The sequence below is a fragment of the Rhopalosiphum maidis genome, chromosome 4 (assembly GCF_003676215.2).
Source record: "Rhopalosiphum maidis isolate BTI-1 chromosome 4, ASM367621v3, whole genome shotgun sequence".
NCBI lineage: Eukaryota > Metazoa > Arthropoda > Insecta > Hemiptera > Aphididae > Rhopalosiphum > Rhopalosiphum maidis.
Window position 1 is genome coordinate 9,676,101 of NC_040880.1, and position 27,118 is coordinate 9,703,218.

General features: G+C 28.3%; 1 protein-coding gene across 1 annotated transcript in view; it reads left to right on the forward strand.

Annotated features, from left to right (window-relative positions):
- The window catches only part of LOC113548353 (zwei Ig domain protein zig-8-like), a 225,881-nt gene that overhangs the window by 190,477 nt on the left and 8,286 nt on the right, over positions 1-27,118 (forward strand). The window contains exon 6 of the mRNA XM_026949195.1: positions 10,912-11,122. Within this exon, the coding sequence (XP_026804996.1) occupies positions 10,912-11,122 (211 nt within the window). The remainder of the gene's footprint in view (positions 1-10,911; positions 11,123-27,118) is intronic.

Consider the following 27,118-nt stretch of genomic DNA (forward strand, 5'->3'; position numbering starts at 1 on the left):
AGCTTTTAAATCAGTCATTATTTTATTTTTAACTTCGGAGTTTCTTGGTGGTGGGTACATTTTAGATAAATATGATCATTGGTCATAATACAATATTAATAATGTTTTAAAACACAACAATCTTTCTCTTTATTTCCTCTTTTGAATTTCCAGTTCATTTCATTCCAAATTTATCGTATAGCTTATATTTCAAACTACTCCTTAGTTAATTATACTTGACAAGTATAATTATAATAAGTAATAAACGCATAATATACTCTCAATTAAACACCAAAAAAATATCAAACAATAACAGACGCGATACACTATACGTTTATGTACATTTTGTATTTGAAAATACTTTGAGAAACCGGTAAAATTGTTGCACCCGTCACGATTCAATATTCAAAAAAAAAATTAATAAATAGTTTTATAGTTATTATAGATTTAATACGACAATGAGTTTTATATAAAGCTTTTCAACTTGTCATATGCCTAAAATGTAATATAACCCAGTGGCTATGCCCAACAACGGTATTCTGTCGTGTTGTAATTTATAGCATTAAACCTGGAAATGATTCGAATTTGGAAAATTATTTATTGTAATATCCTATCATATTAACACGGGCCGGCCATATTTTAATCATCGCAACTGGGTCTCGAATGTCCATCTGACATCCCAGGAATTATTATCACGAATATTGTGTGGTACCTATACCATAATTATTGTTATTATTACAATATCCGTGGTGTACTCATAAATTGCGTTGTAATAATAATATTTACTGTATGAATACCTATAAATACTCTGATTCTCTTAACAATAGTGACGTAGAAAAACATTATAATATTTTATCATTTTCACGGATTTTGAACCGTAATGAATGATTAATCACGTGTTGAGTTCGGTCCAATTCATAAATTACAGGTATTTCAGAATAAGCTATCCATTATTATATTGATGATAAATGGCTGAAACAAAATAATTTCATAATTTTTTTTTTTTTTTTAATGTGGTTAATCATTGTCAGGTAAACGGTTTCCGGAGAGATTCGCTTCCGATACGGTGGTAAGCGCAAGGAGTGAATAAATAAAAACGTTTTAATTCAATTTGCATATCTTGGACTGTATCCAAAATTATATTATGTCCAAATCCGAGACAGTGCCAAGATAGTTTGACCGTTCCAATCATCCATGAAAATCTATCTCGATAGGTTAAAATATTCTCTCTTTGTACTCATTCACGCCTTGGCTTGGTTACTTTCTTTATTATTTTCTTCACGCGCTCGTTGTATGGTTCATAGATTGTTTTATTCTACTAAAATGCCGAGGGTTTAAACTTTGTTTGCAAATAAGTTAAAAAAAACAACAAGGAGTTATTTATTATTTTGTTGAACTTATAACGAATGAAAATCTTCAACAGCGCCTATCTATAAAATATGTTGCTTGGTAAATATTTATATTGCCAGAAATTAAGTAAAATTCAATATAATATTGTAGATATTAAGCAGTCAGCATATATTAGTTTTAAAGAATTAAAATAATGATACTTAATAATTTAATGATTACATGCACTATTAAAACGATAGAAATAAGTAAAAATAAATTAACTGCAAAGAATACCTAATACTTAATTAAGTGTTTTTCCTGTTTATGTGAAAAAAAAATGGTTTTAAACCTCTTATACGATGGTGATGAAACCTTAACTCTAATAAATTATTAAAAATGTGTTTTATAATTAGACATGTACGATCTATTTTAAACCAATAAAATAAATACCTACATAAAATACACTCATTACATTGTAGTATAATAATGTAGTTTTAAGTTATAATATAATAATATAATTTTTCCCGTTATACATATGTGTATTCGTAATATATTTACTAAAAATTATAAATGTGATGAACACATTTGGAAGCACGATTCATCGTAAAATATAATATTATATTACTATACATTTCAGTATAATAACAATAATATCTATCTTTAAATTAAATAAAAAAAAATTAAGTGTGTTTCGTGTTTTATATAAATTTGTATATGTATAGTTATCTATAATATCGTAAAAATATAATAATAGAGATTTCATTAATAAAACGTATAACAATCAATAAAACCCATTTTGTTCGCGTTACATAAAGTCATCACTATAATAATATTGCCATTTCACGTTATTAATATGACATACCATCATGAAATAATGCAATGATGAGACCAGAAAAATTATTCTAATCACATCAACGTATTGAACCGTAATAATTTCGTAACAATTTCAATGATTTACTCTTTATAATTATCAATATATTATAATATCGATAGACATTCCATTAATATAGAATTTAACGTACCTATTTAAATAAGTTTTACGTCATTGCATGACAAGATGATCGCACTTCTGCTAGGCAAATATCAATGACGCGTTAGTGTCTTTAACACAAATTTGATTGACAACACTCATTAGGCCAAATTTAATCTCATAAAACACTCAAAAATAAAAATCACTACACGCGTGGTTAAATAAAAAAAAGTGAAAGAGCAAAAAGAGGTGAGAAAAGGGTGAGTGAGAGAGAGAGAAAATGAGGGGAGGGAGACTGAGATAGAGAGAGAAACCTTAATACATTTGATCAAGTTAAGTGCCTTCGTTTTTAGAAATCTTTCTATGATTGATAGCAGTAGAAAACTTTTGACGGCTGAATGAACGAAATCAGCGGCAGTGAGTTACCCTCCTGCATACCGATCTATTTTGAGTTTATAGAAGAGATATTGTTATAAATTCGACAATGAGATTTATGTTAAATGGCCGAGAGTGTACTGGGAACCGTAGTACGATAATGCTTCTTTCTTCCGACAGGAAGCACGAGACGTGGTACGCTGTAAGGAAAACTTTCTTCATCGATTATCCAGTAATACAACGGCAACGTGATTTTATGATCCTTGAGCCGGGTATTACCGTGTCACTTCCGGGTTTTTTTTACACAGATTATGCAAACATTGAAAGTTTTGGAGGTTAAGTTGTAGGTGAATCCAAAATAAAGTCCATAATTTTTAACCACAGTGCAGGGCTTAAGTATATATAAAAAAATATATTCTTGTAAATCGTCAAGATTACATTTAGCTTACAATATAATATGTATATATAATACATATATTAAGATCTCTGACATATTAATGAATATCGCCATAACTCCTGAGTATATACAGCATGATATGCATATTTTATCATTGACAAGGACGAGATCAAACAATTTTATTTAATAAAAAATATCTAATAAAAATGTAAGTCATTACGTGAAAATACACGAAATTACTGAAGTGCATACTGAAATAAAATAAATATTCAAAACAAAATTATGTAGAAAAAAATGATTGTCCAAATGACGAATAAAATTGCAGAACTATTTATCATACTTTTAATCGGTACTATATTCTACAATATTTGCTTTATATAATTTTACACGGTTTTACAAAAAAGTCGATGAGAGAATTAAATCTATAAATATATTTTTAAATATTGCCAAAGTATTAAAAATAACAAACATTATGCAATATAATTTATTTAGTTATACTGATTATATTTAATATATAGCTAAAGGAGATAAAAAAAAGTGCTCTAAGAGTATTTACTGAAAAAGCTGAATTATGTTGTCAAAAAAGCTTACAGAAAAAATGTATACTTTATTTTACCAATTTATTTTTTATGAAAAATAAGTATTTGTTTAGTTTAAACATAAACTCTAGTACAACAATCTTAGAACAAAAATTAGTTTCGTTTTCATTAATTACATTATTCACTAATTTTCCGAGATTTGTCCTAATTGTTATGTTAATCAAACCGACAGTAGATAGGTAAATGGTTGTTATTTTACATTATTTCTAAGAAGCATTTCAATATTGTAGTTGTGTCCCAGGAAATTTCAAAACACACACACACACATCCACTCGACACTCGCGAACTATTACGGCGAACAATCTATAAACGTCCGCCACAAATTAAGTGCAAACCTTTTAGAATTCGATCGAAATACATCTGTGAGCGGTGTAAAACTCGAGACGACTTTTAATCTCAAATCTAATAATAAGTGATTTGAATAAATGAACGCGATTTAAATATTCAACAGTACATGACTAAAAAATATCGTGACTCTACGGCGGTCGGTACCTATAGGTACGTGCGTGTATCAATGAATTATTATTATCGTAGAGTAATAATAATTTATCGCGGCGCTCCTCGACAGTCACTCTATTAATAAGTAATCCTACAATTATTCAAACAATAGTGAACAACAATTTGATGTTATCTTGTAAGTTTGACGGAAACGCGCGTTAAATCCCCGAGGATCGCCGCGGTGCCGTGTGCCGGTATTGTATGGGCATTGGAAAAACGCTGTATACTCGCCCGGCGGGACGACAATGATCGATAGCCAAAGCTCCCGTGTAGAGTAGCCCAACTGTAGACGGCGCACAGAAAGACCACTGCAAAATAAAACCGATCGTGTGCATAATAATCGTCGTTAGTATTATTATGACGATATGAAACGTAAACGTTCGACGACTCGGCGATGACTTCAGTCCGCCAAACACACAACACACGAGATTAAAATCGCGATCACGTCATACGCCGAGTAGAGAACATACACGCACTTATAATATGTACATATTATTATTATTATTACTGTTACCGTCGCAGTGTGTACATTTCATATTTTATAATTCACACACACACACACACACACACACACACACACTATGTTAATAACGTTATAATTATTATGGCGTGTTTAGAATCCGATCCGACGTCGTCAAAGAATACGCGAAACGTGACGGATTCGATCAAACTTTATAACATTACATTATCATGATACGTATATTCTCTCGTCGGAATGAAAAAATAAAGTTACTAGTGAAAACCGTACGGCTGTGTTACCACTGCGTAGCTTATTCGGCGGTGTAGGGCGACGTACAACACGCCAAATGTCTTATAACATAAAGCATTCAACGGCACGGCGGTAACGGCAGTCGTTTGAGTTGTTTGACGGCGACATCGAGCGCGCGTAATTTTAACGTTTCCGGAAGTATTCAAAACTCGCATCGCTACAACTTACACAAATTACCGCCTGCAAAAGATGCGCCGAAACTTTCTCTGTGTCTATGTCTCACCGCGCGTCTGCCCGTTTCTTTGCACTCATTACAATCACGCGCGCGCGTGATTTGATGTACACGTAGCTTGTGAAAATAAAAGTATACATATAAATCGTGCAAACTGTTCTTACTTCTTTTTTTTTTTTTTCACTTTAATATAGTGATATTTGTTAGTATCTCAACTCTCGATTTTACCTTTTAGGCGCTGACACGACGTGAAGAAGGTCAATTAATATTGAAATAAACACTTTTTATTAATTCTGCTTTTCTCAGACCATATTACAGGTATATTTTTCGATTTAAAAATATTATGTTCTATTCAAACTTTCGATTTCAAAAAAAATTTATAACGATATTTTTATCAATAGTTATAGTTTGACTGATGTTAATAAAATGCTTATAAGTTAATGATTAATGCGATTGTTGTTTATACTTTAAATTTACGAACATTATTATTTTTAACTCTGATAATTAATAAGGCATTATATTTTCAATCATAAACTTTTTAAATATTGACTTAAGACTTAAAAAAAATCTATAAATCCAGTCAGACATGTGTTTTAGTTGATAAAATAAGGGTAAGAGTCAAACATCGTTAGTTGAAAATATACAAGTGGTTGACATACTCAGAAATAAAACGTGGAAGTATTCGTCAAGTTCGTGTATTTAAAAAAAAAACTAGTGTAGTTGATTATTAAAAACTACTGCAGTACGAAAATAAAACCTTAGTAGTGTGTTTTACAGAGTCTTCTGCGCATACCAAGTCTTGAATAATATCTAATTAAATCGATATTAATTTACTTCAAACATTTTCAAATTATGGAACTAAATTAGATATCATAATTTGGTATTATTATTATTATTTCTTAAGACACCGATAGTGATATACTGATATTGTTCGTAAAACAATATAAATACAAATTATTTATTATACTGGCACCTGCCTTGTTCACGCTCTAAAACAATAACTTGGGCAATTTAAAATCATAACTATGCCTGAAAAAAAAAAAAGATTTTTGTTATATTGTGAAACTGAGTTTAATGTTATACGCGGTATAGATGGTAGTAAGCACGCTGGTGTAATCTACGAGGGGCGTACCAAATATCTTAATTAAAACCGTTGCAGGGCTAGTTAAAATTTAGGGGCATAAAAATACAACAGTAGATTTATTACCACGGTCTCCGCCGCTGTCTGGAGACTTTCCGTTAACCGCGGTTTACATCGACAAGCGGTGGCGGCGGTGACGTATAATAAAAAATTAAAAACAAACGCAGACTGAAAAGCCTAAGCGTTGAATCTAATTGTTACGTCTTCGTTTACACGCAAAAACGGTTATATTACTAACAATAATATTCATATTATTGTAATTATCGCGTTCCGATGACGACAATGACGACGACTATATTATAGGTGTACGCGTGTACGAAAAACCTACGAGGAAATCACTAGAGCGTAGTCGACTCATTCACTTTATTTTTGTTTTATATTTCCATTATTTTATGTATTCTCCGAAGAAAAGAAATTGCTGTTGTTCTTTCGCCCTACCAGTTGTTTCGTTGAAACCTGCTGCAGAATAAAAGAAATCCCTCCTTTCCAGCACTTTTTTTCTTTTGCTAGTTCACAGGAAAATAAAATTTCAACACTTTGACACTGCCGTGGCGTGCTACACATGCGCTTTATGAAAAATACAGAAAATTATTATCGCTTTGAGTTTGCGTAAAACCGTCACAATTCGCAATACGTTTAGGTACCGCGCCTATTATTGACGACCGCGACGAGCCAGCTACGTGCGCTGAAGCCAACACGTCGCATACAAATATTACAAACCTATACAGAAATTCAAAAAAGTCCTGATGTTATCTGTATTTGATAAAAATAAACGTACATACCGAAAATATAGATTATTAATGTATAACGGCTATTTATAATCGATGAGTTTTACTGAAATAATATCATTATTATTATTACGGTCGTCCGTATATAAATAGAGTAAACGGTTTGTATATTTCTCAAATACTAATAAAATTATCACGTTGATAAATTATTTATGAAAAAATGTTGTATATTCCAATGGTCCTAAACTCAATATTTAACTGATACTAATAACCATTAATCAGGAAAAATCGTATGTGTCTGGGTGTTTGGGTAATAATGAAGGAATAATTCAACTTATTATTTATATTTATTATTAAGGGTTATGGCTTAATGACAAATCAAATTCGCCATGCCCGTTACGTTATTTTAGGGAATGTATTAAAATAGTTTTGTAAAAGCGATGGGCAATGGTGTATATTTTTTATAAAATAAACCAGTTGATAAAATATACTTTGTCACCCTCGTCAATAGTATTGTATATAATTATCCAACCAATCAGAAGTTCAGTGACATATACGCGCAACGGAAGAGCTATATTTCTTTTAAGATTATATGAGTTATAATAATCGGATAACATTTTTTCTAAAAAAGCATAACCAGGGAATAAATTTACAAGAGAATATACTTAAAATTTAAAAACAAATAAAATATGACGTATTATAAGAGTAATACAATTTCGTATAATTTGCGTTCAAACTGTGTGTATAAAAATGTAATTACTAAAAAACATGTTATATTTTGTTATGCTACGCTATACATACAGCATACAACGCAGCGTTGTAAAGGATGTAAAGGGAATTTAAAATATAAAAATAAATTACTACTAAAAATGTATATTCTGGTTTTTTAACGAATAACGCCAAAAATGTTTCTGGGCCGAAATTTAATTTTACGTAAGATGCATTATACTATTGTACAACATGGTGATTTTATTTTGAAGTGAAACATTATTAACGCATAATAATTTTGGAAACCCATTTGATAAATGTTTTATATTATATAATGCCTTATAATTTTGCGTAAAACTCGTTCGACACGTCACTTTACCGTTGTTGAACTCAGAATAAATTGTCCTCAAATAAGTTTGTCTATAAATGGTACAGTACTCGTGTTCGACGGTGTAAGTTTTTGTGTGCGTCGCATAAAGTATAATGCATTTTCTCGATTATATTTTATGCAACAGTCCGTTGAATTCTGATGACGACAATAGCGCGATTGATAGATGATGACATAGAATAGTCAGCTCAAGTGTACGTACAACATCATAACGATAACTCAGATTTTACATTTTTCAAAAGTAAAATGTATAAATAACAATTTTAATTTATTTTAATATTCGAATCACGTGCAACTAATTTAAAATACGTAAATTAATAAACATCATTATTACCAAATTAGATACTTATAATCCTTTATAATTATTAATTTTATATTTTTATGTGTAATTTTCAACTAAAAATAAAATAAATTTGACTATTTTGGGTTATGCAAGTGTTCACTCATTTTTACATTATCTTACTCGGTTCACTTTTTTTAATCATCGATATTGATTACCTGTCCATGAAGGACCTTAGTTGTGTTAATGCCGTGAGTATGCCGGTCTGTTGTATTAGAAATGTGTGGTTTTCCGTCAACATATTTCAAATGGATTATGATGGAAAACCTTATGGTTGACTTGGTGTTATCTATTGAGAATGTATGTTTATACTTCACCTAAAAGGAGATTCTATGGATGTAATTTCGTCGGGTTTCTGTCAGACCATTCGACATTGTATATATAATGAAACTTGGGTATGGTTATGTTTTATACCTCTGAAAGTGTTGTTAATCAAAATGTGTATGTTACAATGTTACATTCTTTATTTTACGAATAATGATAGAAACGTTTATTAAATATTAAAAATGTTGTAGAGCTTAGTAATTATACGATAATAAGATAAATCAAAATTTTTCTATATTTAAAAATAATATAACAAGGTAATATGTTTATTGTGTTCATTCTTCTTCTTAAAATCAATAAGATATTTAAAACAAAAATTAAATAAAAACGCAAAAATATTTTTAAATATTCATGCAAGAATGACTGTCTATAATTGAATTGAAATAAAATTATTCAATTTTGTAATAAAATATTAATAATTGTTTAATAAATCATTGACAAAGTAAACCTATTTTCTAAATATTTATATTTTATTGAAATATCGTTAGGTATATTATTATTATTTTTTACATAATTTACATAAAATATTAAAATTAAAACAATTAAGTGTAATATAATAAAAATGTATTATTGTAAAATAAAATAATTTCCATAAATAAATTATTGTTTAATAATATGATAAGAAAATAACCAACTAAGCAAATCATTAAGATTAAAAATACACAGTACCCTTATACTAAATATTTTTTTTTTATTCAAGTGACCGAACTGAAAAAGTTTTTTATAGATTTTTTTCTTTGAATACTTGTTGTTTTCAACTTTTTCTAAGGATTTCAAATTTACCTCTCTTCTTTTTTTTTTCATTCTCGACAACTACAAACACATTAAACATACACGAGCACGTCGGCACATCTGCAGTTGTTCTTTCATGTTGAAACAACTTCTGAGGCTTCATTCCATTTCACACCTGCTCTGCTCAAAAATATTTCCAAATCGTTTGGTTCAAGTAGAAATGTTGAAATATACATAAGAGCTTTATTCGTATGTTTCAAGTTTAGTATTTTCTGAAATTATAAAGTTAATATTGTATTATTGCTGTTCTTTTTTTCTTTTACGAAAATATCGATTTACCCTTTATATCTAATCAAATAAGAAACAAGTTTTGTATACACTTACTTCCCTTCCTTCCTAGCTACTACAAATAGTGAAATAAAAATCTTCTAATTCGTTTTATTTATACCCATATACACATAGATTTAAATTTATTTAGTCTTATAATTTTATAATTACATGTTTAAATATAAATTTGTATACAGTATATTATATTATATTTTATTAACAATACAGTCTTAAACTATCGAAGTATTAAAAATCAAAAATAACTTAGAATTAAATAATAAATATCATGAATCTGCAAGCGTTTTATATTATAGGTTAAATATTTAAATATTATTCACACTGGCATAGATACTGGATGGATTATAATATTTTATTTTCCATTTCTAGAATCCATACAATATTATAATTAATAAGGAAATCTTCTATCTCTTTGTCATTTTAATAAAAAAAAAAATTAAGTGAGTGAAAGACAGTAAAAATAAACATTGATTACAATAATATGTAATTATTATTATATTAGGTATCCCCCCCAATGAAAGTTTTATATGTGACAATGGGTGAATCATCGTTGCTCCACATTGGTCTGTGTAAATATTTACCTATGTAGTACTCTATAATAGTAATACAGCTTAGTAACCTATAATATTTATAACCGACGATAAAACATTACTTACAAATATTATTGTATTTTTCGTATACAAACTCAAAATAGCATATAGTTCAATGTTATTAAAAAAATATAAAATAGCAAAACAAATTATATATTTTAGATATGTTCAGATGTCAAGAAAAAAAAATAACAGCGTTAGTTTGATGAAAAAAAAAAAAAATTAAAATTAAAACTTAAAACGTTCTCTTTACGTATTATGCTCATAAAACGAAATTATTTCGTATTTTAATTTAGTATCCAAGAAAAATAGATAAATAATCACTAATATAAATTAATTAATATTGAGTTAATTTAACGAACATCAATGATAAAAGATATTTCCAACAATTATAGTATATACACTGTACATGGTGTATAATCATTGATTAAATATACCTGTATGTTTAATCAGCGGTATAATAATATTATTGTATCTTATGGATTGTGAATAACTGTTCTCTATTTAAAATGGTAAATGTGTTCCAGGTATCGTGGATTCGACATCGGGACATACATCTTCTCACGGCGGGAAGGTACACATACACAAGTGACCAACGGTTCGAAGCCATTCATGAACCACATTCTGAAAACTGGTCGTTAAGAATAAAATATCCACAAAAAAAAGATTCTGGTATATACGAATGCCAGATAAGTACAACACCGCCCATAGGGCATCCTGTATACTTAACCGTGTTAGGTGAGTCGATAATAAGCTATTATGTTGTAATATAAATTGCAAAACATATTTTAGTATGAATGTAATGGTAGATTTCATAATATCCCCTGTAAAATTGGCATACAAAACATCACACCAAGGTATACCTAAAATAAATATGAAAATATATTTAGTGAAAATCACAAGTTGAAAATTATGAGCATTATTGTTTTTTTACAATTATACATTTAATTAACTAAATTTCAAGAAAGTCTATTGCTAAGCTATTAATTTATTATATATTCAGTCCACTATAACGATATTCAATTACATCCAATTTCGAATCCTAAATAAAGCAAGAAAAATGACAACTATTTATACTGTATCGCTCAAGCAAATAATTATAATAATTAGTTCTAAGTAAATATTTAAAGTTATACTGATCTGTAAGGGTTTAGTTAAAATCTCGAGTAATTAATAATAAAAAAAAAACTTTATAATTATAGAGTACAAAAACATAATAATATCATGCTAGTTTCTTGTAGCGAGCAAATAATTAAGTTGAATTTAAGATAAACAAAATATTCTACACAGAAAATAAAAACGACTAAGAGTAATACCTCTATGCTATATAATAAAAATAAATAGCTTATAAATGTAATATAAATATTAATTTAAAAAAATTGTTGCAAAGTCGTAATAATTACAATTTGTATACTATAAAAACTTTTATTATTAACTTACTAAAATTAATACTAAGAGTTCAATAGGAAACTCGTTTAAGAAGAAATATAACTGCTGAATTAACTATTCTAAATTAATAGCATTATAACTTTTGAATACGCGGCAAGTACTGCGAATACGCATAATAAAACGTAATGCAATAGTATAATGTATTATTTAGCATGAATTAAAATTATGATGCATACTATTTAATAACGTTATGGTCTATTTATGGAAGCTGTTGTCATGTATTTTATTTAATGCTGAAATAATATATAGTACTTTATTTTTAAATGCTATTTTAAGAACATTCCGCCACACATGATATTGGCGTTGAGGAACAAATATCGATTAATCACCCTTTTAATTTATTAATGAAAACCATTAAATCCACGAGTTAGTAAATATATTGCCTTTAAAATTCCGAATGAAATCGTGTTGATCGACTTTCACGTTCTATGGATGAATATTATACCTATGCTCTATATATCTATTGACAATAATGTAATGTGACTTTTCGATCAATTCGTGGCTATATATATATAATACCTTTAGCGATAGTATGAAGATCGGTTAGCGAAAACCCTACTGGTCTGAATGGTGAACATAGTATAATACAGTTTATTCATCGATATTCCTTTTCTATCTACGAGTACTAACCTAGAAAATAAATGACCCGTTAATAATATTGAATATAATATATATAAAATATAAATATATAATATTATATATACAAATTCAGAATGATTTATTTATCAGCGTTCATTTGCTCAATAAAATTGTACGTTTACTTTTCATAGCAAATAATATTTTGAATTTCTTATTTATAAAAAAAAAAAAAAAAAATTAAAAGTCATACAAGACACTGCGGAGACAATATTGTGGCTACGTCTTGATTATGTCCGAATTTGTATGATATTGTATACGAATATACAATATTGACGTTATAGAACATTATACAAACTTATAAATGTATACTTATATAGAAGATAAAATATTTAAAAAACTTTTATTATTTTCAATAATATTTCATAACGATATACCAGCAGATTATATTTTACAAATAATAATGGAAAAAAAGGTATAAAATACATTTTTAAAAATATTTCCATCGTTTTAATAAAACCTGTATCTTGAAAATTATATATTTTTACAGCGGTGACTCGTTCATTGTCTTTCGTGAAAATCTATACTACTATACTACTATACTACTATCGTTAAAAACGTCTTTACGAATGCGTTATTATGTACCCTCGGCGGTTAATCAAAATATTCTGCAACACTATAGAAAAAAACAAACGATTCTTGGCATTTAAATAAATTAAATCATTGCATCGATTCTAGATATTACACACACACACGCGCACACACACACACACACATATATATATTATAGTAACACGAAAACACGTGCACGGATGGGGGAAACAAGTTGAATGTAAATTAGGAGACCCCGTTATCCGATTAAACAAACTGTGCGCGAGTCTGTATTATCGTATGGGGACACACGAGCGTGATTCGGATCCTCGGGAAACTTTTTTTTTACGTTATATCTTTTTTTTTTTCACTAGATAAATTTGCATGTGACGATATAACCTGGTCTCGTGGGATGAAGTAAAAAATGCGATGCTAAAAAAAAAAAGTTTTCTTTGGTTTAATGTAACCAATAAATCTGACGACAACCTATGGGTGAGCGGATCCTTTCAACGGAGAAAATGATCATTCACGATCATTCACAGAATTTGTTTCGTTAAATAGGTAGCTTATGGGGAAATTAATTAATTTGTTCTATGCATACAATTCCACGTAACAGTTAGTATACAAGCTATTCATAGTAATTTTCTAATTAGAACGGGAAAATAAACAATGTAAATTATAAAGAATTATATTAACATTACTAAAATCAAGAAATATAATATATATATATTGTTGTCATAGTTAATAGGTATTTATAAATAAATCTAAACTGTTTAAAGCATCTCGTTAAGTTAAATAAAAAATGATTCAGCACGTACTACATTACGTATTGTAGGTCAGGACAGTAAATATTTTTAAAAATATGTAAAATATATAACAATAATGTGTTGAAACTTGTAGTTATTTTCAATTCAACTTTTGTCGACTTTTTTCGTGAATGTGCTTTTTACCGGCATTATATACCATATACATGTACAATAAACAGACATATTCTAATATGGCGAACGTAAGTACCAAGAAATAAAAAACTGATTCCAGAGGTACTTTAACAGAAAATAATATTATACCTTTTATAGGAAATTCGAAGACGGTTTCTGATGAAAAACGGATCCGGGATTTTCTTCCCTCTAAACAAGTTTATCAAACTCCGATTAAAACAATAATAACTACAGCGAAGTATCACACTTATATTGAAATTATACGTAGGTCGGTTCGAACACATAACGTTACACGCATTACCATCGATTTTTCAAGAGTGCCGGGCTAGACTGAAGACGACAAAAAAAAAACAATTTTTTGTATTATACTATTGTACACTTTACTGATCGTACGGCTTTCGAACAATAATTTCAATTACATGTAATAGTTTATTACACTGCGAAATGGGTGTAATTCCGAATCGATGTTATAGCGGTATTACAACAACAAACTGTGATGATAACACTGTTATTTTTTACGACTTAATTAATATTGAATTGGACCGTCTTGCATAATCGGTTTTCGCAAAACAACTAAAATGAATGTATCCAATCGATGTATAAAAACACGTCGGGCTGCTGCAGTTTGGGCGCGCTAATAATTTAATCGGTTTATTTCGATGCGCACCTACAGCACAATATCACACGATCACCGTAATCGTGGATTTAACGTCACCAGAATAACGGTTTTCGCGATACAGCCCCCCCGCCCCCCACCACATACGCATACGCATACATACATGTATACATATTGTAATGCCGATGTACTATTTAACCTGCCGGCGGCATTCGGCGTTATTATAGGTCGTCGCGAACCAAAATAGGTATAACTCCACGGGCGGACGGAAAAGTGCACACACATAGGTACCGAGCGCTGACACGGGCAAACGCAGCGCATATTTTACAACGTTGTATTGTTGTATAATAACACCACATAACACCATAGTGATAATATTACATATAAATAATATAAATGTGTGTATTGCATTCAAATAACAATAATACATCGACTCGTTTCGTATGATATCGTAATATTATATTATTACGCTGATTAGGGTAAAGCGCGAGACTCGTGGAAAAATAAAACATAAATTCGAAGTAAATTCGGTGGAAAATATAATATAATAAACCGACCGAAATGAAACTGTTCGTGGCAACGCGACAATGTCGTCGCTGTCATGATACCATACCACTTTAGTGTACGTATAGTAATAATATGGCGGTGGTGGTGGTGCGTTTCATTTTCACTGCAACTCCGATCGTGTCCCCCCTGCGCGCGCACGCGCTCGTGTGTCCGTGTAATAATGAATACCCTGCTTTTCCCCGATTCGAACGTTAAAAGAAAATTGCTTCCTTGGTCTCCGTATTATAATATATTATATTATATACGCACCTATCGCGGCAAACGCAGCATTCCGAGCAACACAGAAAAGGTGATAATAATATACATAATACATCCGAATCGTTTTACGCGGAATGATAATGTTTCGCCGGTTTTTTTTTATACTTTAATAGTAATAGACGTCCGTGTTTATACATATCACATTGTACAACATAAAAATAACGAATAAATAAAGTCGTCTCGTTCGGCAATAAACTATTATTTATTTCGTTCACGTATTATACACCTATATAGCATTACGGTGAGCTCGAAGTTTAATTTTTATTAAACGCATGATTTGCGAATCGTTTTTAACTATGGATTCGGAACAAAAAAAAAAAAAAAAAAGTTTGACTTCCCCCGGGTGTAATAATTGATCCGAGGCGAAAAAATAACTTCAAAAAATGAAAAGTTTAAAAAAGTTTATATATTATGAAACACGCAAGCACGTAGCAATACAATCATTCAAATTCAACTACCTATAACTGTCTTATAGTTTATAAGTACTGAATAATAATAATGTGTGCGATAAATCAGTGGTGCAATAATGCAATATTGCAAACATAGTAAGAAATTGGTTTATATTAAAACACGTTTAAGTTTAATATTATGCAGGCATACGTCTTTTAAATGATTTCACTATAATAAATAAAAATTTTTTTCAATCTCATACATTATTGTGTTTACTTTATGAATAGCAAACTAATATAAAATTGATACTATGAGTTGTTTTTTTTTTACTTTAATTTCTTCGTGCGTGCGTTGGTATACTTATCTTATAGTCTTCTAATAGTTGCGATTTTTGTGTTACATGTTTTTCTAAAGATTTTGTTACGATTTATATTATACTGTTTCAAAATGCAATTTTAATATCATGTGTTATATATATATTAACTGTAAAAAGCGGTTATTGTTCTGAATTATATTACACGAGCGCAACATATCATCCTATTATGTCTTGTCTTAGCATAGGTAATAACATGATGTCTTTGCTCTCCGGCCAAATACTGTATATATATATATATATATATATAGTGGTAAATAGATTTATAATTCAAATATTTTGCGGAGGGATGATACTTTCAAAAACATAAAATAACGCCAAATAAAATGTTAATGCATGCACCTCTATAACAGATTACTTTACTTTCAATGTTTAATTCAACAATATATATATACATATATTATTGTTTTGTGTCTGTCAAAAACCACTTAAAGTATGTTTTAGTTCTTTTAATTTAGTTAAGTATTTTTCAAAAGCCAGTAATTATATATTTTCTATTAAATAATAAAATATTTAAAATTATATTGTTGTTGAACAATGTAATATTCTGTGAACGAAATATCAGAATCATACATTTGAAAAAACTATTTGCACAATACTATAACTTCTTCGAATTTGATAAATATTTAATGATCCAAACACCGTTTTTAGTCTTTATAAGACGTTGTTTAAGAGTATATAATAATAAACCAACTGTTAAAATGAAGACAACAAAAAATTATTTTATAAAACAATAATTAAATTCAATATCCTTAGTGAGGTTTCATAAAAATTATAAGATGTAGAACTAGAAAAAAAAAAATAATGAGTTAAAAATTAGCCTATATGTTAATTTATTTTGATTTTTAATTAAATGATGAATATATTATTTTACAGAAAAAATCTATAGAGTTAACAAAAACGCAGGTACATTGAATTATTGTTGTAAGTTTTTACGATTATTTTGAAATATCGAAAAATATAGAATAATTGTTATGATTATTATAATTCATTCAATGTTCCAAGTTATCCTTAAAAACAAAATAAATGACTGTTTGTGGTCTTTTGCGCATAATTTTGAACAGAAAATAATTTAAATTCCTGCATTCAGAACTGTTGATTTATCATATTTGTTTATATTGTAAAAAATAGTTATAATTTATAACAATAAACTACATAAACATAATTTTAGTTAAAATAGAAAAACAACACCCACTTAATTATTTATTGGCAATTAAATATTTTCAAGTGGAAAATATGTATATAATAAATGTAAATATTTGACCCCAACATAAAACAAAATTACACATAAAATATTTAAAAAAAAAAACATTATTTACATTTAATGTACAAATATTTTAGATTTTAAGTGGAGTGACACACACATCATTGTAAAAACTATTTTTATTTGTATGTCTGTCATCACTTTTTAGAGTGGGAAAAATGTTTAAATTGTCAACTTTTAACGTAATTGCTGATTATAAATTCCCAGCACTTAACAAAACAATCGGTAAAAATAAAAACAAATTAGAAAATAAAACAACAAATTGTACGTAAAACTAGTTTTGCTGTGGCCCAAAAATAAATAACTGTAGAGACTAAAGTCGATAACCAATTATTTATATTAGAATTGTTCAGGCATTATATTATTTTTGAAATGTATTACATCGTTTAGTGCTATTCATAGACATTTTAATTTTCAACTTTTTTTTTGTTTATACATTATTTAAAGATTTTAATTTATAAGTTTTGAAAAATTCTACAATTATTTTAATTATAATTTTCCATAGTGGATTTATCAGATAGTTAACAGTTATTTTCAATTACATATTATTATATTCGAGTATTTATTTCATATTATTTTTTTATTATCGTCTGTTAGACGTGTAACTTGTAATAATAACCTAATTACCTCTACAATATCTGCACGGCACCGTATGTAATCGGTTCGTTTATTTAGATGTCATTCTACTGATAAAATCAATTATTTGTTATAGTAGCGCAAAAGCATAATACACGCGTAAGTATGCATATCGTATGTAAATAACATAATAATCACGACAGCAACAAACACTAAAACCAGCCTCGGTACCTTCTACCTATATAAAATAGTTTTAGTTGAACGATAAATAGTTACTATTACTATGGCGGCATTTTTATAATAATAAGAACAGCGGTTTCAGCTGTATATGAAAAGTGCACGTCCACAGTAATATAAGCGTGTGTTGAGATTCAATGGGAGAAGGGGAATCTTTTTAGCCAATAAACGACAATTATTATGTAAAGGTAGAGTATGCCTTCTTATTATCCAGGTTTCTTTTCCAGTTCATATTGTTATTATAAATATTAATTGAGTTAGCTTCTATCGACACAATATGATATTATCATTTTTCTACATAATAAACAATATACAATTGACACGTTTGTATTTTAAATTTTGTTAAACAGAACATTTTTTTTTTCAAATTTTAATATAACTAAATTTAAATTTAAATGATTAGTCGCGAAGTTATTGTACGCTTTGTATACTGAAAATAATACCTTTATAGTCATGTATATAATGGTTTTTTACTGGTACTAATTGTGCTCCAAAAATATTTAAAAATTATAAAATTGAATAAATTAATATATTTACTACTTTTTTAATAATCATATATTATTTAATACAGAAATTAAATATGTTCAATCACTCAAAAACGACTGGTGTGAATTCATATTAATTATACTTATCAATATTCCAAAAAAATCAGCTCTTTAACGATAAATAGTTATAAAAAGGTGGTTGTCATTAGAAATCAAATAAATTTGTTTAAATAAATGCTACAGCATACTTAGTGAGTGAATTATATGTAATTATTTACATAACGTATAATATGCCATTTTATGACGAATTTTGTACGTACGGAAGGAGTAATATAATATCATCTATATATACATACGGGATGGACTTTCATATCATTAAAAACTCATATTGTTATTAAATTAGTGTATTTTTAAAACTTTTTTTCTCTCAAAATTGAAGCTCATTAAGCCTATTTTTATCGTTTTTACTTTTTAAACATCAACATAAATTATTGGTATTTTATTTCAAAAATAAATATTGTTCTGATTTTTTTTTAACTGTACATGGACAAAACGGAGAGTGGGTGCAGAAGGAAATACCAAAAAAAGTTGGTACACTTCCTACACCACTTAACTAAACTTTAAATACCAAACTAATGAACTGCTAGCGTTCCAATCAATTTTTATTCACGAAAATATTTGATAAGATATTCTACTTCGTAATATTAAGTTTAAAACGTATATTGTGGTATTTAAAAAATAAGCAAATAAAAAATGTCGTGTACACATCAAAAAAATAAATCACCTTATTTGGGTTCGACTATTGCATTTGTGACTGCACATGCTATCCCGGAATTTCGATTCAGACCAGAAGTGTTTTCTGAACATATTTGACGCCGGCGACAGTTCGGACACATAGCGTGTACCTATATTGTACGGGCCGCGGCAGCTATATGGGATAATCGCTAAGATTTGACGTTTCAAAATTGCATTTTTACGCGACTTTGATGATACGAGTAAATTGTCGAAATGCCGGCGACACTCGCACTGTGTGCACATAATACGACGACGACGTAGTATATTGTTCAATAACATTAAACTCATACATATATATATATATATATATATGTATGTATAACTCATATTATGTGACTTTCCCGGTACGAATTTTCCCGTTTGTATATTATATGTACTACAACGCTCCTTTACATTCGGCTTGCATCCGCATCAGTGATTCGACTTATTCGTATTGGAAATAATTCAATCGACTAAAGAAGCGCGTGTTCTATGTCCACACATACCTATATCATATTATTCTGTATATACCCTAATATAATGCGCTACGGCAATCTTATTTCGGAAACGCGTGTATAATAGTAAACTCTATACATATTATATAGGTACGCACACATTATTAAATATTTTGTATACATTGTATGTATTTATTGGCCGTTTTTCGTGTGCGTTTACTGTATATTATAGTCGTCTATAATGTGTACACAAATATCTCCGTTGTTTGCAAATTGTTGTATATATTTTATAGACGTGAATATATATATATCGTTTGACATTATGAACGGAAGAAAAAGGCTGGTGGTGTACCACGGAAGTACACATAGTATTATATTTTCGAACGTATATTTCTACAGCGAAAAACTAAACTCAATAACAATTATAATATTTCATAATGTGTGTCTTACATGAGACACTGGGCATCGTTGTAACATTATTCATAGTATTGTATAACTTATTTATGATAATATTTAAGCTTTCACAAGTATTTAAACAAAAGCGGATTTAAAAAATATTGTTGTACGCAGATAATTGTAGTAGCGTTTGTGACAAATGGAAATGTAACATGTATTTTTAAAATTTTAAATGATGCACTTTAATAATTTTATTCTCAAAGCAAAACAACATTTTATAAATAAAATATATCTATTTAGAAAAAAAAACCAACTCATTAAATTATTTATATTCAACAGTTCCGCTTTTATATATCGTTTATCTGTTTTTAAATGACTAATGTCTGCATCCAAGCCTTTTTTTTTGTGTGTTTTATTAAAAATTAATCAAATTTACAATAGCGTTTTCTAATAAATATATATTTTTTATGAATAATTTTGAATAACAAATTAAATCATAGTGTTTGATAAAAAAAAAGATATAATTTGAGTAACTTGTTTTTTAATCGTATCCAAAAACGCAATTAAATAGACAAAAATTACTGTTTCGATGTGTAATTATTAGAAAACTCGATTTATTTATCAGCAGACTAATTCTGAACAGATATATTTTTAGGGCATAAAGATTCATCGCTTTTGAATTAAAAATGACAATGCGTCCACCATAAGCCCTGCATGCGTATGTGGCTTATCCTACGTGCAAAGTATATCCGAATGTTTTCTCTTTTTTAATCCAAAGCGACACGTTTAGAGATATGAATTAATTACTTTTTTTTGTATGTATAAACCTTCCTTTTTTATGATGCGATATACTAAAAAAAAAAAGAAATGTTTATTAAATAAATTAAAACCACTTCCAAATAATAATTTTAACTTTTGACTTAGCAATATTATTATAATCTAAATACACAAAAATCGTATTTTTACTTAATGCGATAATTATTAAAATGATACTTAGTTGTTAAATTGTATTTAAGAAAATAAATTGTTAAGGTTAACTACTATTTCAAATCTACAGATGATTCATAACTTTAAAATCATTATAATACCGAGAAACAGAAATCATAATAATTGTAAGCTTACTTATTTTGAAATTTAATACCCTAAGAGTTTTTGCAGCCATTAAAATGTCGCCACATCTCTCGGTCCACAATTATCCCACCCCGTTCTTATACTTCCATTCCATCAAGGTATTCATTTACGACATCCGACCATATTTTTCTGGGCCAACCCCGAGGTATATTTTCCCACCGATTCCCATTTGTTCGTGAATTCGTAACTGATGAAGTCCGGAGTCAATGACTTCGCGTATCGCGACCATTGAATCGTCTGCCTTCTTACGAAGCTGATGAATAATAACTATTATAGTTAAGATTTATTTTTCAACTAAGCCGATTATGCTTATCGAATGAATAATATAAAAGTGTAATAGAATAAAATACAAAAATTTAATTTGGAAGTTTGAAGGCCGAGAACTGAAAGTGGTGTGACGAGGGTAGCTGGTTGTAGGGGTATAGGGTGTTTATTGTAAAGATTCTGGATACTTGAGAGCGGAATTTTCAACTATATAGACTGCGATGGTTGTATCTGCGTATGTTTAAGATGTTCAAGTATTCACCTCCAATTGTGAACGTTATAAAGTATTTTCTTTATTTTTGCTGTGCGCGCGTATGATTATTCTATTACTGTTTACTATTATGTGTACATCTTGTACATGTACATATATGTCCTTTAGTGCACTTACCTTTATGGTTGTCTAATTACTACCGTCCGCTATATGATATTAAACTGATTATAAAATACGTCTTGACGGAATCGTATTCGAAAATGCTCGTTACTTTTACGACAATAGTGTCCTTATTCAATTTATTCAACGTGTATTATTCTGTGTTCACGTACAATTCTACTTGAAAGTTAATAGAATATATTTTGATGCCTATGCTCTGTTTCACACCATTCGTCGTTGTTATAAAATTTAGATGACCCGAACACCGCTTATTATGTGTGTTGGTAGAGTATATCATGCAATTTATTACTGATGGATGGGAATCTTATAGTAGTAATTGTAATGCGACGATATCGGTCTGATATTTCCAATGACCAAAGCGAGAACTTAATGTTTATTGTGATCGATAACTTTTGACTGGTTACTCAATTGTACGTCTAATATTATAATATGCTTGAGACATCCGTGACACCAGTGTAGATACTGATTGTAGACCAATCGTAGTTACATATTCAAACGTTATCAGTCAGCTATGTATTATAGTCTCGGTGACTCTAAACGACTCAGCGAAAATAAGCGCATAATAAATACTTTAATAAATGAATGGATTTAACTCAATTAGTTAATTATAATCCAAAACTACATAGCAACACAACCTATGTGATAAATATAATATTTAAATAAATTATAGCGTGCTAGTAAAAACTTGGATTGTAAGACTATTGAAAATAAATATTATAGATAGTTTTATTAACCGTTGTTTCCGCAAATTCCCTGAAGGTTAATGATGATATCTCACAATAATGTCTTGTGCTGTGTAATTTTTGTTGGTAGAGCGTCTCTTGTAGAGCAACAGTCCGTTTATTCGCATTTGTGTGGACGGAATGTAGATTTATGTATACTATATAATTCTACATCCCACATGATCATATTGAGATTTTAACATAATATTATATAACTATTTATTTAAACATAATTTGTGAATACTTTATATCGTAATAATAGATATAATAAAACATATAAATTAAGAAATTGTGGTATGAAGATTTTCTATTCGTTGATATTTTGTATACCCCGAAATAATTACACCAACGCCATCACAAACAGATTTTTTTATTTTCATTAATCCGTTTTTTTAAATATATTTATATTTTAATCAATTTCACTTCAACGGCTTACGGCAAAAATTATTAACACCACAATACACAGTAAACAGTTATAATAAACTTTCAAAGGGGCAATATACTATTCATTTTTATTGATTAAAATATTGTTCTATTCTTCGACGACCTTATATTTTACACTCGTCCTTCCAATCCCGGACACCGATACTAGGATTTAATACAAAACAAATTACATAATACATGTATAGTTTCGTATTTTACGTTTCGCCAATTCTGTATTATATTATTAATACGTTATAACGAAATATAATATTATTATTGGAGTGGATATCGTAACCGAAACAAAATGGCGTCGATTTTTAACGAAAACATAACGTTTTAGAATATTATATTATTATCATGCGCATCATAGACCAACAAACCACCATTTTAGATGACGATAGAACTGTACGCTTCCACATTACATTTTAATCGTGTATTTACTAACTCAACTCAGCCGATGGGATTCTGAAATACGTAGAAACAAAATATTTAAGCTAATGTTTCCATTGGATCACTAATTTAAAATTAAAATCTAACATCAACGACCGTGATAAAGTATAAATATTGATGTAGCTACTAGCCATTCATAGCACGATAGTGTAGAAACTGTTAATTTAGATTTAAAAATTCAACGCGTAAGTACTATTTATTATTAAATTCGATATTCGGAAATCGATTTGTATATTGTTACAAAAATAGAATATTTCGTTTGTGTGGGAAACGACTTTCAACACAATAAAAAAAATAAAAAAACGTTGTTTACTTCGGATTTTGCGAACAAGAATAAAATTAATGTTTTATTATTTTTATTAATAGTAATAAATTAAATTATTCAGAGTTAAACGTGAAAAATAAATTCGGAACATTATAATAAAATACATAGGTTTATAATTATTTGTATGTTTTTACATTAAAAAATATAATTTTATTGATTTCAGTTCATTATAGAAAAAAGATGTTTACTACAACAAACAATAATATACATCTTAACGTATAAAATCCTTTATCCTTATAAAATTTATCAGGGCTGTATATTTAATACCAAATTATAAAATCAACTTTGCTTGGGATATGCAAGGGATTTCACGGTGTATGGACTTTATTCTGATTATGGAGTTTCCCCTATTTGATATTACATGAAACATCCAAACACAACGGGTTATTGTGATTTAAATATATATTTTGCATTTAGATCACGCATAAATAATTTTGAATAAAATACATTAATTACTATAAAATTCAAAAGCTATAAATCATGAACAAATTCTTCACATCTAAAAAATATTGAAAATATTTAAAAATTAAACGGAATTTTTTCATAATATTCATATCGCTAAGTTATTTGTTATATATAAAAATATTATTATGTGTAATATCCGAAAAGTTCACATGCTATTTTTAATTTATTGTTACACACTTTATTTTACTATGCTCTCTTGTCGTATATTAAATCAATAAAAAATGTATTGGATTAATTATTATTTATTTTATAGCAATATTTATTTAGATTAAACGTTGTATTAAACATTTTTTTTTCGACTTAAATTTTTAAGAGCTGAAGTGATAATAAAATTAATTTTCAGATGATTCTATAATGCTCAAACTTTACACGTAATACGCCTAAATATGAAACGTATGCCACGAGCAACAGCGAATTTATAAAACCTCCGTAATACTTTTGACGCATTTATACGTACATGTATAATAATATTAAATATATATTATAATCTTTTATGTACACATTAAATGTTGTTGTTATTATTACTATTATTATTATTAAAACTTCGCAGCAATCATTCAACGAAAAGTTTGTGACGTTGACATGATGCCTTCGGCCTTTTTTATTGTGTCGGTGGACAATTGCGAAAAAATGTCCAATACATTTTGAATTGCTTTATGCACAAAATAAATTAAATTGAAATTTAGTTTTATTTCGCATATCTTGGTATATCTTGAAAACAAAAATATTCCACCTAGTATACTCGCTCTTTTTCATTCGAATCAAACTATAGTCACTCTAATAGAACAACTTCAACAGTTTTTTTTTCTTTTTTTAATTAATCAAAATGGCACCGGACGTTTTACTGACTGAAACTGGAAATTGGTTCGTGTCGTCGTAGTATAAAATGTCTTGTCTTTAATTTTGTCTCGTTAGATTTTAAATCAATTTGTCGTGTAATTATTGTTGTTTAGCCTGAAATTTAAACGCACAATGATTTTTATCGTATTTCAACATCGTCACTTTTTCATATGTCTAGTATAACATATTGTATAATATATGAAACTATACATAAATATTAAATCCCACGTGCAAGGTAAAAATATTAAAAAATAAAAATGAGATATATAATACAAATATGTATATATATAAAAAAGAATGATATCATATTCTATCCGAGCATTACATTCGCATGGTGACAATTACTACGGCGAAAAAATATATTGGGTCCTACGAGGATGTAGAGACACCATTCTAGATCGAGTGTGACAGTTTTTTAATAGAAAATACCGGTGACAAAACACGTGTATGGGTATTTCAATTTGTATTCGCATAATATTACACCGTCGGTATTGTCCTACGTTAATATTTATTTATTTTTCTAATTATATCCCATTATTATTACATAGTGTTCAAACTAAACCTTTCCAAGAGCGTTCGTGTTTGATGGAACTTTGCTACCAAACGGATGACTATAATATTGGTAACTATATAGGTGGGATATTTTTTTTGTTTTAATTATGAACGGCATTGAACGCAAATCAAATAAGTTAGAAATCCAATAAAAGCGTATACATTATACCACATATGCAACTTAAACAGTAATCAATCAAGAACTCTTAAATCGAATGTGTACAAAACAATATAACGATGTTAGTTCTAATAACTAACATAGAATTAAAATCCTTTCAGTAAGTATACTGAAAATTCCACCATCCTTATCCACAAAATATCCATTCATTGGCATTTGATTTAATTTTCAACCTTGGGTTTGGTGTTTTTATATGTAAATAAAATGTCACTCTCAGTAGTTACTCTTGTTATTTTTATTGATTATTCCTTTTTTATTTGTCTTCGGGCTTATAAAAAGTATTATTTGCAGCATATATGTATATTGTATAATGTATAAAATCTCACTGTATATATATCTACTAGACTTATTGAAAATCTTTTTCAAATATAAAATATTATTTCAACATATTCATTGAAAAAGCATTATTATTATAAAATCAGAAAAATTGAACGTTAATGTTTAGTATTTAAGTTTTAAAATATTATGAATTATTTATACGCACTCCAGTTTTTCTTAACATTTAATACAATTAAATATTCAGAATTAGTAATTATTTGTATGTGCCTACACTAGTTGATATTTTTTAGTGTAATCGATAAAGTACAGACACAAAAAATAGCAAACATTCATATATTTAAACAAAATAAATTTTAATACTAATATATTATCATAATATACTATTATTGAAGATATATATTATTGTCTAACGGACTATACGTTTTATACGTAGAATAGCGTTTTGAATTTAATACATATAATAAACACGAAATTAATAAATTAATCATTTGATTTCATCGTTACTATGAATCGTAAACAAGTATGATTTAATCAATATTAGTACCTAAATAATAAAGCGAGTTCAAACGAAAATATTTTATTTAAAAATACACCGTTATTAAATAAGCAATAACATATTATGTATACATATAACAAAATAACCAAATTCACTCTTCATACAGTTATTTAGCAATTAATATTAGCACGATAAAGTAATATACTTAATTTCGATACATTAAATACATATTATGTAAAATGTTGAGGTGTGTTTTTTATAATCCTTTAGTTC